The sequence below is a fragment of the Bison bison genome, unplaced genomic scaffold (assembly GCF_000754665.1).
Source record: "Bison bison bison isolate TAMUID 2011002044 unplaced genomic scaffold, Bison_UMD1.0 scf7180017863868, whole genome shotgun sequence".
NCBI classification, from domain to species: domain Eukaryota; kingdom Metazoa; phylum Chordata; class Mammalia; order Artiodactyla; family Bovidae; genus Bison; species Bison bison.
Genome location: NW_011494440.1, coordinates 51,651 through 68,012, shown reverse-complemented (window position 1 = coordinate 68,012; position 16,362 = coordinate 51,651). Strand labels below are relative to the sequence as shown.

The 16,362-nt window shown below is 42.6% G+C and overlaps 1 protein-coding gene across 1 annotated transcript; it reads left to right on the top strand.

The window, feature by feature from the left end:
- The first annotated feature begins 289 nt into the window (after positions 1–289).
- Positions 290–10,476, top strand: PIP (prolactin-induced protein). Its single transcript, XM_010833710.1, has 4 exons — positions 290–384; positions 1,862–1,970; positions 9,917–10,031; positions 10,358–10,476. Exons 1-4 carry the CDS (start codon positions 290–292, stop codon positions 10,474–10,476), a joined length of 438 nt encoding a protein of 145 aa, XP_010832012.1.
- Positions 10,477–16,362: the final 5,886 nt, after the last annotated feature.

The window sequence follows — 16,362 nt, the reverse complement described above, 5'->3', positions numbered from 1 at the left end:
TTGGTATATCTTTTGAGGTCCTGGCCATTCTGAGAAACTCTAATAGAAAACGAGGAAGGGTAATCTAATTCCTCTCCCAGACTCTTAACACTCAAGCTGAATGTTGACTTTTTCCATAGAAAAACAAACTTCAGCTCAACAAGGAAAGATCATGAGTGGGGAGGATAAATGTATGATTGACAACATGGATCTGCTTGGCAGCTCTCCACTTCCTTGATCTGCGTATAAAGACTGTGCTGAGCACCTGGGATCCTACTTCTCTAGGACATCACATTCTTTCTCTTTCAGCATGTACTCTCTCCATCTCCTGCTCAGGGCCAGCCCTGCTGCCCTGCTTCTGATTCTTTGCCTGCAGCTGGGGACCACCAAAGCTCAGGAAGACACGTGAGCCAAGACTTTCTCCTCCTTATTAAAAACAAAAAAAATTGGGTGGGGAGGGGGCTCCTCCACTCCTACCCTAGAAATCTGCATATCCGTTCCTGAAAACTTTTTCAACTTCCCAGAACTCTAGTCCCAGGAACTCTTGTGAACCCCACGCCTAGCTCCATTTTCCCCCTCTTAGGGAGTGTCATCAATTTCCCTCACATTTCCACTGGGTGCTTCTAGGTTGCCCATGGAAATAAGGCTCCCAGTGTTCAAATAGGCTGTAAGTAACTGTGGTTGTTATTGTTTAGTTGCTAGGTTGTGTGTGTCTCTTTTGCGACCCCATAGACTGTAGCCCACCAGCCTCCTCTGTCCATGGGATTTCCCAGGCAAGAATACAGAAGTAGATTGCCACTTCCTTCTCCAGGGGATCTTCCCTACCCAGGCACTGAACCTGAGTCTCCTGCATGGAAGGTGATTTCTTTAACTCTGAGCCAAAGCTCTGATCCACATCCTGTCCATAAGTCAATACCTTTGTTCGAATTCTGTTCAGAAAACCCCACCTTCTCGTACCTTCCCTCCTAGAAGAGATGAAGCAGGTCAGAGAGTTCCAACAATAGCTTTAGGAAGCTTTGGGCAGGACTCAGGAAAGGATTAGAGGGTGTGGTCACAGATCCTTGGCCCTGTGGTATGAGACTGCGTTGACCCAGCAACTTAGACATTCTCCCTATTCTCAAGACCAAAGATGAAGACAAGGACCACTTGCCCCCTCAAACCCTGATATCAGGAAGCGCAGGTTTAGAAGCTAGTTCACTGAGGGTCCACGTTTGACAGAAGCAAGAAACTGGGAAAGCAGAATGGAGTAAGTAGGAAATGGAGCTAGGGACTGGGGAGGAATAGAATCACTCAGCAAATCTTGGAAGTTTTCTCTACAGGAAGAGAGTTTGGAATGCTGGATTTCTGGGTTATGATTCTGGTGGTGATCTCTGTAGTGGGACCAGGTGTCCTACCCTGGGAAAAACCACTCAGGATTTTGAGAAGCTGGTATAATGTGGAGGCACCAAGAAACACTGGGTGAGGACAAGTTCAGATATAGATACCACTCTATTCAGCCCTGAGGCATGGCAAGTTGTTGAAATAAACTGTGCTAATTAAGGTGACCACCCAGCCCAGTTTGCTCAAGAATTTCTTGGTTTTAGCACTAGAAAGCCCCTCATCCCAGGCAGTTCCTTGCTTTGGGGCAAACTAAGATGACCAGTGGAAGGAAAGAAGATGCTCAGCTTTAAAACAAAGAATTCAAGTTGCTTTAGTAAGCACACCCAATCTGTACAAAACAACCCCAAATCAAAAGTTCTCAGGAGACTCAGATGCTGAGTGATTGATCCTGCTCTCATCATCTCCTTCATCTGTACCTTCTCTGTTCCCTTGGTCTTGCTGATCGCAAGCCCCGTCTCTCATGAATTGATTTCTGATCTCAGACCCACATCTCTCTTCCCAGAACCAGTCAACAGTTGATGACAATGGACCTGCAGATGCTGCAAATAGACACGAGTGAAGAGGCCACCGTGGTGCTTGAAGTTTCAACAGATCTGAGGGAATGCATGGTGGTAAGTAGAGGCCCACCTTGGAAAAAGTCTGATTCTTAATTACGACTAAGGCTATATCAAGCTCTGACTTCAATATTGCATAATGTAATTGATAACATAATGAACCCCCACCCTCCTGCTCCCAATGCTCATATAGATACTTGAGCCTCAGAATAATCATGGGGGCTCAGGGCAGATGACTACTGTCATTTTACAAATGAAGGGACCCCCCCCAATCCAGAAAGTGTGGGAGGGAGGAGAGAGAAGGCATGGCTAGTGGGAGAAGCACAGCTAAGAAGGAAGAGAGAAAAATGTGTGAGAACTGGGGGAGGATGGGTGAGAGTCCCTCCCCAGGTCCTGGGTATGGCCGTTTGAGATGAAGGACAGGAGCATGGAGAGCCTCAGAAGGAAAACCCACAACCCCATCTGGGAGGTTGAGGCAAGTGGGGAAATGAGATGCGGGGCCAACAACAGTCAGGTTATGAACCCTCCTCCCCAGGAAGACCTGAGCAGAGTCTGCTTTCTGCTCACTCTTCTGCTCTTTGGCTTTGTCTGCTCTTTTGTCAGAAGTTGACTGTTGTTCCAACCTCTCCTCTCTGATAAGGAAAGCACACCCTTCTCCTCCCTTTCTCCCAGTTCAGCAGTGGTGAGAGGGCGGATCTAGACCAGAGGATCTCCAAGGATAACGTGCATTAGGCCTCCTCTTGTCTGACTGCTCTGGGTCCCGTGGAAAGGACCTGTGCAGGTTGAACCCATAGAACTTCCCCTCCCACCCCAGGAAGAGTGTGTCCTTCTCCACCTCACTGACAGTCTCCTCTGGTGTTGTCACGAAAGCACAATCCTCCCTTCCTAGGGGCTTCCTCAATGTTCAGTGGGTAAAGAATCCGCCTGTAATGCAGGAGACACAGGAGATGCGGGTTCCATCCCTGTGTTGGGAAGATCCCCCTGGAGGAGGAAACGGCAACCCACTCCAGTATTCTTGCCTGAAAAATTCCATAGACAGAGGAGCCTGGTAGGCTATAGTTCATGGGGTTGCAGAGAGTCGGACACAACCAAGTGACTGCACGCATGCACTCCCTTGTTAGCTACCTCTGTTCAAGGGCCAAGATCCATGTATCTACCCTATTTCATTCCAGAAAGACATCTCTCAAGAAGCACAGGTACCTTCTGACAGCTTCGGAATTCAAATTAGATTTGAAAGTGTTAGTCTCTCAGTCGTGTCACTCCTTGCGACCCCAGGGACCATAGCCCACCAGACTCCTCTGTCCATGGGATTCTCCGGGCAAGAATGCTGGAGTGGGTTGCCATTCCCTTCTCCAAGGGATCTTTCTGACGCAGGGATCAAACATGGGTCTCCCACATTGCAGGCAGATTCTTTACCATCTGAGCCACCAGAGACTTTAAGGACAGGGACTAAATAGAAAACAAAATTGGGAGTGTGAGGGTTATTATTCATTAAACTGCATTCTAGAAATGGCCCCACACTTATAGGAGAAAGATTCCTGATCATTGAGCAAAGAGTAATACAGCTGTTTTATCTAATTTTTATGTTTACAATCCAATAATATGAACTATGTATAGTAATTAGAGGTGGGAGGGAGAGTGAGTCATAATTTTTCAATTTTGGGTTTGATTTATCAAAAGCACAGATGAAAAAAGAATGTGAAGATGGGCATAAAAGTTTTGTGATAATGGTAATTTCTAGTGGTGATAGATTATGAAAGTCCATTTCCAACCCTGAGAATGTAACAGGTGTAAAAACAACTGTGTTTAATCAACAATTTGACACCTGATATAATTTTTTGCTGCTGTGATTAATAAAACTGTTTTAAGAACAATGCTATTACAATAAAATAAAGTAAACTTTTTAAAACCTAACCAAGTACAAGTCCATGGAATGAATGATACTGCAAATTAGAAAGAATTTGTGTATAACTATAAAATAAATGTGAGCTTTCCAGGTGGTGCTAGCAACAAAGAACCTGCCTGCCAATGCAGGAGACATAAGAGATGAAAGTTCGATCCCTGGGTCAGGAAGATCCCCTGGAGAAGGAAATGGCAACCCACTCCAGCATTCTTGCCTGGAGAATCCCATGGACAGAGGAGCCTGGCGGGTTACAGTCCATGGGGTCACAAAATGTCAGACACAACTGAGCGACTTAGCATGCAAGCATGACATAAATGTATGAGTACACCTTCCTATTTTTAAAACTTTGGAAATAATATAATTTTATAGGTGTGATGTTTCTAGAACCTGATATTGATTTTCTACTAATTATAATGTTTATGTAACTAAATTCTTGATCAATGAGGTATTAAAGATCATAAAGGCAAGTATAGAATAGGTTGGGATTTCCCTGGGGGTCCAATGGCTAAAACTCTGTGCTTCCAAGGCAGGGGACCTGATCAGGGAACTAGATTCCACAGGCTGCAAACAATAGATTCCTTGTGCTGCACCTTAGATTTGATGTAGCCAAATAAATAAATAAATACAAATAAATATTTTTAAAATGGAATAGATTATATCCTCAAACATGTGTTTGAATATAAACACCATATAATAATGTAATGTTGAAGAAAACATAGGGTTAACCAAGTGCTTAAACATTTGTGGTCTGGACCATTTTGCTGGTCTTGGAACTCTTACCAGAAAATTGCTCTAAATTTGTAAATAAAATGCACTGATTACAAAGGAAAACAGACATAATAAAGAAAAATGATAAAATTATTTAAAAAGTAAACTTGTGATATAGCTATATATGTGTGTTTCTTTATGGGCACACTAGCTGAAAGGCAATATACTTAAATATAAACAAGTTACATTTTATTTTCTAGAGATTATATTATACGGTGGCTGTCATCGTGAAGCTTGTGTAACAACCTTAAACTATACACTATATTTGGCAACAAATCACAGCTTGTTTTGCTGGACATCCAAGGGACTAGGAATTTTTTGTTTTGATTATTCAAGTAGTGAAAATCCTGATTCATAAAGACTGTTGTTGCTCACTTCATAAGTCATGTCCGACTCTTTGCAACCACATGAACTGCAGCATGCCAGTCTTCCCTGTCCTTCACTATCTCCCAGAGTTTACTCAGACTCACATCCATTGAGCTGGTGATGATATCTAAAGGTCTCATCCTATGCCTCCACCTTCTCCTCCTGCCATTGATCTTTCCCGAATCAGGGTCATTTCCATTGAGTCAGTTCTTCGCATCAGGTGGCCAAAGTACCGGAGCTTCAGCTTCACCATCAGTCCTTTCAACGAATATTCAGGGCTGACTTCCTTTAGGACTGACTGGTCCAACTCTCATGTCCATACGTGACTACTGGAAAAACAACAGCTTTAACTATACGGACGTTGGTTGGCAAAGTGATGTCTCTGCTTTTTAATAATTTGTTTAGGTTTGTCATAGCTTTTCTTTCAAGGAGCAAGCATCTTTTAATTTCATGGCTGCAGTCATCATCCTTAGTGATTTTACAGCCCAAGAAAGTAAAATTTGTCACCGTTTGCACTTTTTCCTCTTCTTTTTGAATGAAGTGACAGGACTGGATGACATTTTGTTGTTGTGTTGTTGGTCACTCAGTCATGTCCAAGTCTTTGTGTCCCCATGGACTGCAGCTTGCTAGGCCTCCCTTGTCCTTCACCATTTCCCAGAATTTGTTCAAATTCATGTCCACTGAATTGGTGATGCCATCCAACCATCTCATCCTCTGTTGTCCCCTTCTTCTCCTGTTTCAATTTTTCCCAGCATCAGCTTCTTTTCTAATGAGTCAGATCTTCACATCAGGTGGCCAAAGTACTAGAGCTTCAGCTTCAGCATCAGTCCTTCCAATGAATATTCAGGATTGATTTCCTTTAGGATTGACTGGTTTGATCTCCTTGCAGTCCAAGGGACTCTCAAGAGTCTTCTTCAACACTCCAGTTTAAAAGCATCAATTCTTCAGTGCTCAGCCTTGTTTATGGTCCAACTCTTATAACTACTGGAAAAATCATAGCTTTGACTATATGGACCTTTATCATCAAAGTAATGTCTCTGCTTTTCAATATGCTGTCTAGGTTTGTCATAGCTTTCCTTCCAAGGAGCAAGCATCTTTTAATTTCATGACTGCAGTCACCATCTGCAATGATTCTGGAACCCCAGACAATAAAGTCTTTCACTGTTTCCATTGTTTCCCAGCCCGGCATTTCGCATGATGTAGCTAAATATGTTAAATAAGCAGAGTGGTAATATAAAGCCTTAACGTACTCCTCTCCCAATTTTGAACAAGTTTGTTGTTCCATGTTCAGTTCTAAATGTTGCTTCTTGTCTCTCAGGAGACAGGTAAAATGATCTGGTATTTCCATCTCTGAGAATTTTCCACAGTTGTTTTGATCCACAGTCAAAGGCTTTTGTGTAGTCAATGAAGCAGAAGTAGACGTTTTCCCGGAATTCCCTTGCTTTTCTATGATACAACAAATGGTAGCAATTTGATGTCTGGCTCTTCTGCCTTTTCTAAACAAAGCTTGTACATATGGAATTTCTCAGTTCACATACTACTGAAGCCCAGCTTGAAGGATTTTGCATATTACTTTGCTAGCATATGAAATGACTGCAATTGTACTATAGTTTGAACATTCTTTTGAATTGCCTATTTTTAGGATTGGAATGAAAACTCTTTTCCAGTCCTGTGGCCACTGTAGAGTTTTCCAAAGTTGCTGACATAATGAGTGCGGCACTTGAACAGCATCGTCTTTTAGGATTTTAAATGGATCTGCTGGAATTTCATCACTTCCACTAGCTTTGTTCACTCTAATAATTCCTAAGGCCTGCTTGACTTCACCCTCCAGGATATCCGTCTCTAGGTGAGTGACCATGCTATCATGGTTATCAAGTTATTAAGACCTTTTTGTACAGTTCTTCTCTGTATTCTTGCCACCTCTTATTAATCTCTTCTGCTTCTGTTAGTACTTACCATTTCTGTCCTTTATCATGTCCATCCTTGCATGAAATACTCCCTTGATATGTCCAATTTCTTGATGAGATCTCGTGTCTTTCCTAATCTGTTGTTTTCCTCTATTTCTTTACATTGTTCACTTAAGAAGCCCTTCTTATTGTTCCTTGTTATTCTCTGGAACTCTGCATTCAGTTGGGCATATCTTTCTCTTTCTCCTTTGCCTTTTGCTTCTCTTATTTTCTTAGCTATTTGTAAAGCATCCTCAGACAGCCATGATACATTCTTGCATTTCTTTTGCTTATGGATGGTTTTTGTCATCACCTCCTGTAAAATGTTATGAACCTCTGTCCATAGTTTTTCAGGCACTCTGCTATCATATTTAATCCCATAAATCTATTCATCACCTCCACTGTATAATCATAAGGGGTTTCATTTAGGTCATACCTGAATTGTCTCTTGTTTCTCCCTACTTTCTTCAATTCAAGCCTGAATTTTGCAACAGGGAGCTCATGATCTGAGCTAGAGTCAGCTCTAGGTCTTGTTTTTGCTAACTATATAGAGCTTCTCCATCTTCAGCTGCAAAGCTTATAATCAATCTGATTTCAGTATTGACCATCTGATGATGTCTATGTGTAGAGTTGTCTCTTGTGTTGTTGGAAAAGGGTGTTTGTTATGACCAGTGTATTCTATCTTTGCCCTGCTTCATTTTGTACTCCAAGGCCAAGCTTGCCTATTACTCCAGATAACCCTTGACTTTCTACTCTTGCATTCCAATCCCCTATTATGAAAAGTACATAACTTTTGGTGTTAGATCTAGAAGGTCTTGTAGGTCTTCATACTTCAGCTTCTTTGGCTTTAGTGGCTAGGACATAGACTTGAATTACTGTGATGTTGAATAATTTGCCTTGAAAATGAAGTGAGATCATTCTTTGTTTTTGAGATTGCACCCAGCACTGAATTTCAGACTCTTTTGTTGCCTCTGAGGTCTATTCCATTTCTTCTAAGGTATTCTTGCCCATAGTAGTAGATATAATGGTCATCTGAATTAAATTCACTCATTCCTATCTATCTTAGTTCACTGATTTCTAAGATGTCAAAGTTCACTCAGGCCATCTCCTGCTTGATCATGTCTAATTTGCCTTGATTCATGAACCTAACATTCCAGGTTCCTATGCAGTGAAGTTCTTGAGAGCATCAGATTTACTTTCACCACGAGACACGTCTACAACTGAGTGTCATTTCTTCTTTGGTCCAGCCTCTTCATTCTTTCTGGAGCTATTTCTCTGCTCTTCCCCAGTAGCATATTGGACATCATCCGACCTTGGGGGCTCAACTTCTGGTGCCGTATCATTTTGCCTTTTCACAATATTCATGGGGTTCTCAAAGCAAGTATACTGGAGTGGATTGCCATTCCCTTCTCCAGTGGACCACGTTTTGTCGGAACTCTGCACTATGACCCATCCATTTTGGGTGGCCCTGTACAGTGTGGTTCATAGCTTCATTGAGTTACACAAGACTCTTTGCCGTGACAATGCTGTGATCTGTGAAGGGGGATAGATGAAGATATATTGTTGTAAATGTAATAAAAACTAAACAAGGTGAGGGTAGATTTCTCTATAGAAACACCAGGATGTCCAAGTATTCTGAGTAAAATTCCAAGGGGGAGAACATTTGAATTCACTGTTTGGGGCTGACAGGCCATTCAGCACAGAGCTGCCAGTTACCTGGAGAAGTTGCAGGAAATGCGCTGATGGCCCCAGCCGTGACCATGCATGTCAGTCTGATAGAGCACAAAGGTAGTGATGAGAAACAATATTTCAAGACCTCTAATATTATAATGTAGTACAAACATATCTATGTCTCTCTTCTTGATAAGATCACGCATACTGCTAATACCACCATGGATTACTGATGACCTTTGTAACAGAAGTGCTGTTTCAATGAGAGTCTAGTAAAAATAAAGATAAAACTTCTTTCCACCTGAATACACAGACTCACTGAATACTATCTGCAGACCTTTCTGGGTTTATGGACCCCAGAATAAAACTCCCGTGCTGAACACTAACTAGACAGAAGGTTCTTGACTCCACTGAAACTTATATATGCTGTACTCTGGGATCTTCATTCTTTTAGCTTCTTCTTAATTTTGGCTGTGCTGGGTCTTCCTTGTGTGGCTTTTCTCTAGTTGGCAGTGAGCAGGGGCTCACTGTTGCAGGGAAAGGGCTTCTTGTTGCAGTGAATTCTCTTGTTGGGGAGAATGGGCTGTAGAGCCGCAGGCTCAATAGCTGTGCTGCATGGGCTTAGTTTGCCCTGTGGGATGTGGGATCTTCCTGGCCCAGAGTCAGAACCCATGTATTCTGCATTAGCAGGCGAATTCTTTACCAATGAGCCACCAAGGAAGCCCGTATACTCCGGGATCTTAAGTTGTAAAGTGCTCTTGATTTGAAAAAGAAAAGGAAAACTAACTTCAAGATCTCAATCTCATTTGGAACCCATTGGTAGCAGCCAGGGTTGGTGAGTAAAACTGCTTTTGCCTCACAACTGAGGAAAACAAGAGTGAGACACAGCACCCTAATTATGAAAGGTCACTAATTACCAAAAGTCACAGAGTTTTAGAGGAACACAGCTGGGGCTCAGCCACAATCTGGCAACAGGGCCTGGCATTGACTTCCACACACAAGCAGCCAGGCTCTGGTCACAGCCCAATTCCAGACAGCCTTGACTAGGGAAGCAAGGCAAGCCTGCTCCCCAGATGACCAAATGCCCCAAGATGACTGATCCCAGCCCTGTGGACTCACTTACCTCTTTCCTCCCAAGCCCTAGACCCACGCTGCTAAAGCAGGAACTTGAGGACATGAGGACAGAAGACCTTCTGACCTAGACGACGCCGTATGGTTCACTCCTCCTGCCTCTGACCCACACCCACCCCTGCTTTTCAGTCACCAAGTAGATCTTCCTCCTCCCCTTCCACCCTTTCTTGTCTTTCACTTTTCCATCCTCAAGCTAACACTGGGTCCTCTCTCCCCAGGTTAAAGCTTATCTTCTAAGCAACATTCCGATTGAAGGCAATTTTAATTATAAATTCACCTCCTGCCTCTGTAACAATTACCCAAGGAGATTCTTCTGGGATTTGCAAACCAACAGTAAGTACAGGAGATGACCAAGGGAAGAACTATCCTCCAGGGACAGAAAAAAAACACAAGAGAAGCATGGCTCCAGACCTGGATCAGAACCTCCATGAGGAAGGGCAGAGAGGAAGGGAGGGAAGAAGAGGAGGAGAGAATGTGGGGACTCTGCCCAATTTGAAAGGTGAAAGGTTTGGGAGAAAAGTTAATAAGGGACCTATATTTGTAAATGATATGCAGAAACTGAATCCCAGTGGGGAAATTCCTGGGGATGGCAGAAAAGTCTAGGCATTGGGGTTGGAGTGTTATCAGAGATGACCTTTGTCCTGCCTTGTCTCTTTCAGGTACTGTAAGAATAACAGCAGTGGTTGATGTTATTCGTGAACTAGGTATCTGCCCGGATGACTGGGCAGTGATACCTATTAAAGCAAATCGCTTTTCTATCACTAAGAGCCTACCATAGTCTGATCTAAATGGAAGCCTTTGTCTCTGCACATCCCAACCCTGCCAGCAGGGGATTTCCTCCAAGGAAAGCTGGTTGGGGTCAACTAGCTAACTTTAGTCTTGAAAATAAACTTCTCACAAGCTTCTCTGACTTCTGCTGTGTCTTTCCTACAAAATCTACCCCAAAGGAATCTCAGAACAGCTAGAATTTTTAGGGTTTTGCTCTTTCAAAAGACCTTTACTGAGGAGAGTTTTTGGGCTTTCCCTGTCCATGAAATACTCTGGCCACCTGATGCAAAGAGCTGACTCATTGGAAAAGACCCTGATGCTGGGAAAGACTGAAGGCAGGAGAAGGGAATGACAGAGGATGAGATGGTTGGATGACATCACCAACTCAATGGAAATGAGTTTGAATAAACTTTGGGAGTTGGTGATGGGGTTGCAAAGAGTTGGACACGACTGAGCGACTGAACTGAACTGAACTGAACTGTCCATGAAAGAGAAGATGAAAGAGAGAGGGGCCATTCTCATAGAAAGGGAAAGTGGTGGCCCTAAAACTCATAGCAAGTGATGGGCAGAATGTGGACAGGAACCTCAAGACCCCCTGTTCCCTGGCCCTCCTACATCCTACTGCTCCACACACCCTCCTCCCCCCAAGAACTGCTTCAGATCCCAGGAGATGGGAGTCACCTTGCCTCTAGCAGAGTCAGGGGCAGAATCTATGGACCCCGGGATAAACAATAGCATTCTGTTCTAGTCAGTTGCTTCTTTTCAGACAGTGAAAGATGGTGGACTAAAGCATGTCTACTAGACACTGGGCTGCACAAGAAGCATAATATGCTGAAAGGCAGAGGGCACCCTGAGGGGCTCCACTGAAGAGGGTGAGTGAGTCCTTCCTGAGAGAAAGGGAATATGAGCCTTCTCTCATATTGTGTCTCGAATATGTGTCGGGGCACACAGTGGGCAGAGGACATTGTGGCTGATGGAATAGCAGGTGCCAAGAGGCCAGAGCATGAAACAGCAGCAAGATCAGGGCCAGTAATCACTTTAACATTAGGCAGGATTAAGAGCAAGTCAGGAAGGCTAGAAAGGGGGCCAACAAGGAGACAGGAACAAAATCGCTGCATCTGGACAAGAAGGCAGGACCATAAGTGAGTATCAGAATCCAGGGCAAGGAAACACAATTATTGGGAAAGATCACTTGATATACGAATTAGAATAGTACAGTGATTTCATGCTTAAGATGTATCAAAAAAGCACTGAAGATTTTTATTTACATGCTTTACCACATGCCTTATTAAAAAATAACCTCAAGCTACATGCACATGTATACACACACATACACCCACACACATACATAGGAGTATTATTCTGTCACGGGGAAGAATGAAATCCTGCCATTTGCAACAACATGGGTGAAACTTGAGGACATTATGCTAAGTGAAATAAGCCACACAAAGAAAGAAAAATACTGTATATCACTCATATGCAAAATCTAAAAATGCTGAACTCAGGAAGTTGGGACAGAAAGCAAAGTAAGATGATCCTGGACTCGCCTCCTCCCAGGGACACACCAAATGACAGCTACATATACAGAAGCCCTCTCTGAGAATGACCTGGAGACTAGCAGAAAAGGTTTTCCACAGCTAAAGATAGGAAGGAAAAGCCACATGGAGAAGGATAGGAGGAACAGAAGTGCAGTCTGGTTGGGACCAGTCCTGGAGGTCTAACCCATCGGTGGGAAGGATATCACAGCCTGGGAGTCTTACCTGAGGGCTCTGAACACACCAAGGCCCCCCAGCCCAGGAGACCTGCACCAGGAAGGCAAGCTCCCATACGATCTGGCTTTGAAAGCCAGGGAGCTTGACACCCGGGAAAGCCAGAGGGCTGTGGGAATCTGAGACACTACTCTTCAAAACTCACCAAAATTCATTCCCTTGGAGTGTCAGCACCAAGCCAGATGTTTCAAAATCTCTTACCTTGAGGAGACTCGTTGACTAATTTTCAGGTGCCAGAGCAGCAGGGATCATGGAACTTCCAGGGGTATAGAGAGGCTGGCAGGTGCCACTTTGATGGCAGTTTTCTTATAGCTCACCGTCTACTTAGCTGGTCCAGCACTAATGGGCACCACTTCTGACTCTTGCCATTTAACTTACTCGCACTGCTTGTCCCACCCCAGGTTCACCTGTGGACCCAACACATCTGGCAATCTTCCAAAGCAGCACCCCAACCCTGCCAGCCCCAACAGACATCCTCAGCCAGCAGCGAAGCCCCACCAAACCTGACAGCCATTTGGGAGCTACACCAGAGCCCCTCCAAAGCAACCTGCCACCCTCCCAGTTCCAGCAGACACCATCAGCCAGCACTGGAGGCCCTCCAGAGTAGACCACTACTCCCCCCATACCTAGTGACTGGGCTAAGTTGGCACCAGACTCCCTCCAATGTGGCCTCACACTCCACTAGTCCCAGCAGGCATTTCTGACCAACACCAGAGTCCCTCCAAAGCAGGCCACTGTTTCATCTTATCCAGTGGATACCCTCAGTTAGCAAAACAGAGCCCCTTCAAAGCAGACCCCTGGCAGCACCATCTGAAAGCAGCTTCGATCCCAGGGGCCGGCTGCACACAGCACAGCACCAACAATAACTGGTGCCAAGCCTTAGAGGCCGCCGCAACACGGCCAGTCCTTCACACTAGCACATCTTCGGTAAGCATGGCCCAGCCACAACATGAAGACAGGCAGTAGATCTAAATCATACCAAGCATCTTCTCTGATTAGAGACACAAAGAATTCGAAAAAGAAGAACAAAGAAATCCCAGAGTCAGCAGAAGAAAGGAAATAATAAAGATCAGAGAGAAAATATATAAAACAGAGGTTTCAAAAACAATAGGAGAAGAATCGAACACCACGATCAAGTTGGATTTATTCCAAGTTTACAAGGATGGTTCAACATTTGCAAATCAATTAATGGGATACACTATGTTAACATATATTACTGAAAGGAAGGAAAAATCACATAATCACTTCAATAGACACAAAAAAAGTGTTCAGCAATATTCAACATATATTCATGGTTAAAATAAAAAAAAAGCCTTATCAAAGTGGGTATGAAGAGAACATATCTCAACATAATGAAGGCCATTTATAACAAACCCATACCCAACATCATACAAAATAGTGAAAAGCTGAAAGACTTTTCTCTAAAAACAAGAACAAGACAAGGATGTCCACCTCTCCACTTTTATTTAACATGATATTGGAAATCCTAACCACAGCATTCAGACAAGAAAAATAAGAGGCATCCAAATTGAAAATGAAGAAGTAAAACAGTTAGTGTTTACAGACTTGATACTGCATGTAAACACCCAAAAATCTACTAAAACTAATACATGAATTCAGCAAAGTTACAGTGTGTAAAATTAATATTCAGAAATCTATAGTGTTTCTATACACTAACAATGATCTGTTAGAAAGAAATTTTTAAAATAATCCCATTGACAATTGCATCTAAAGAGAATAAAATACCTAGGAATAAACTTAACCAGGGAGGTGAAAGATCCATAAAACAGTGATGAAAGTAACCGAAGATGACACAAATAAAAGATATACTTGTCTTATAAACTGGAAGAATTACTACTACTAAAATGTTGATATGACCCAAAACAATCCAGAGATTAAATGCAGTCCCTATCAACATACCAGGGCACTTTTCATGAAACTAGAAAAAAATAATCTTAAAATTTGTATGGAACCACAAAAGATCCCAAATAGCCAAAGTCATCTTGAGAAAGAAGAACAAAACTGAAGATATCATGATCACTGATTACAAGCTGCACTCCTGATAAAAAGGAAACAAAAGACACACAGATCAAGGGAAGAGATTAGAGAACCTATAAATAAAACCACTCTTCTGTAGTCAGTTAATCTACAACAAAGGAGGCAAAAATATAAAATGGAGTGGACAGCTTCCTCCATAAATATTTCTGGGAAAACGGGACAGCTACTTGCAAAAGAATCAGACTAGACCATTTTCTTATATATGAAATAAACTCAAAATGGCTTAAGGACCTAATGTAAGACCTGAAACCATAAAACTCCCAGAAGAAAACATAAGCACAATGGTCTTTGACATCCGTCTTGGTTTTTTTTTTTTTTGGATGTGTTTGCTCAGGCAAGAGATATAAAAGCAAAAATAAACAAATAGGATTACCTCAAACTAAAAACGTCTTACACAACAAAGGAAACCACAACAGAATGAAAAGGCAAACTACTGAATGAAAGAAGATATTTCCACATGGTATTTCCAATGGGGTCAATATTCCAGCCAAATTTTGTAGAAAAAACATATAATTCACTATAAAAGGATCTAATTTGAAAAACAGCCACAGTACCTGCATAGACATTTCTCCCAAGAAGACATGGAACACCTACCATGAAAAGATTCTCAACAGCACTAATTTCCTGGGAAATGCAAATTTAAAACACAGTAAGATATCACCTCGTATCTGTCAGAATGATCATCATCAAAAAAACAACAAATATTATGTGTTGGAAAGGGTATGGAGAAAAGTTAACAGTCAAGCACTATTGGTAAAAATGTAGACTGGTGCACCGAATGGCACCAACCTACATTTAAATCTACCAATCTATACCAATCTCACTGGTGCAACCAAAATGGAAGACAGTATGCAGGTACCTCAAAAAAATTAATATAACAAACCATCATATGATTCAGCAAGTCCATTTTCAGATAACTACCCAGAGAAAGTAAAAACACTAATTTGAAAATATGCATGCAGCCCTATGTCCATTGGGCATGCTAAGTCTCTTCAGTCATGGCTGATTCTTTGTGATCCTATGGACTGTAGCCCGCCAGGCTCCTCCGTCCATGGAATTCTCTAGGCAAGAATACTGGAGTGAATTGCCATGCCCTCCTCCAGGGGATCTTCCCGATCCAGGGATCAAATCCATATGTCCTGCTTTGGCAGGTGGGTTCTTTACCACTAGAGCCACCTGGGAAGCAAAATGTCCATTGTGGCATTTATAATAGCCAAGATATAGAAGCAACCTTGTTACTGTCGTTCAGTTGCTAGGCCATGTCCACCTCTGCAACCCCATGGACTGCAGCACACCAGGCTTCCCTGTCCTTCACCATTTCTCAGAGTTTGCTCAAACTCATGTCCTTTGAGTCTGTGATACCATTCAACCATCTCATCCCCTATTGCTTACTTCTCCTCCTGCCCTAAATCTTTCCAGTATCAGGGTCTTTTCCAATGGGTCAGCTCTTCACATTAGGTGGCCAAAATTTTGGAGCTTCAGCTTTAGCATCAGTCCTTCCAGTGAATATTCAGGGTTGATTTCCTTTAGGATTAACTGGTTTGATCTTGCTGTCCAAGGGTCTCTCCAGAACCACAATTCAAAGGTATCAATTTTTTTCATCCTCAGTCTTCTTTATGGTCCAGCTCTCACGTCAAAACGTGACTACTGGCAAAACCAATGTTTTGATTCTACGGATAGTTACAGTAACTAGATAACTTTGGAATCAATCCTCACTAGGTAAGACTAAAGACTGAATATAATATTTCTTAATATTTATTGATTTATATGGTTGAACCAGGTCTTATTTGAAGCACATGGGATCTTCAGTCTTCATTGAAGCACATGAGAACTTTAGTTGTGGCATGAAAACTCCTACTTTTGGCATGTGGGAACCGATTCCCCAGGCAGGGATCAAATACAGGGCCCCTGCATGGGGATCACATAAACACAGAACCACCAGGGAAGTCTCAGCACTGAATATTCTTGAGAGAAGAAATTTAGGTAACTTATCCCCTGGCTAGAGCATAACTGGCTTTCAATGAATGACAATTTAAGCAACAAAAAAAAGTAAATGAATAAATGAGTAA

What these genes read in the sequence shown, in the direction of transcription:
- PIP (XM_010833710.1), top strand. Translation starts at nt 290, where the DNA reads ATGTACTCTCTCCATCTCCTGCTCAGGGCCAGCCCTGCTGCCCTGCTT. An exon ending in ACCAAAGCTCAGGAAGACAC is followed by an intron (nt 385 to 1,861) that starts GTGAGCCAAGAC and finishes CTCTCTTCCCAG; the next exon opens with AACCAGTCAACAGTTGATGA. An exon ending in ATCTGAGGGAATGCATGGTG is followed by an intron (nt 1,971 to 9,916) that starts GTAAGTAGAGGC and finishes CTCTCTCCCCAG; the next exon opens with GTTAAAGCTTATCTTCTAAG.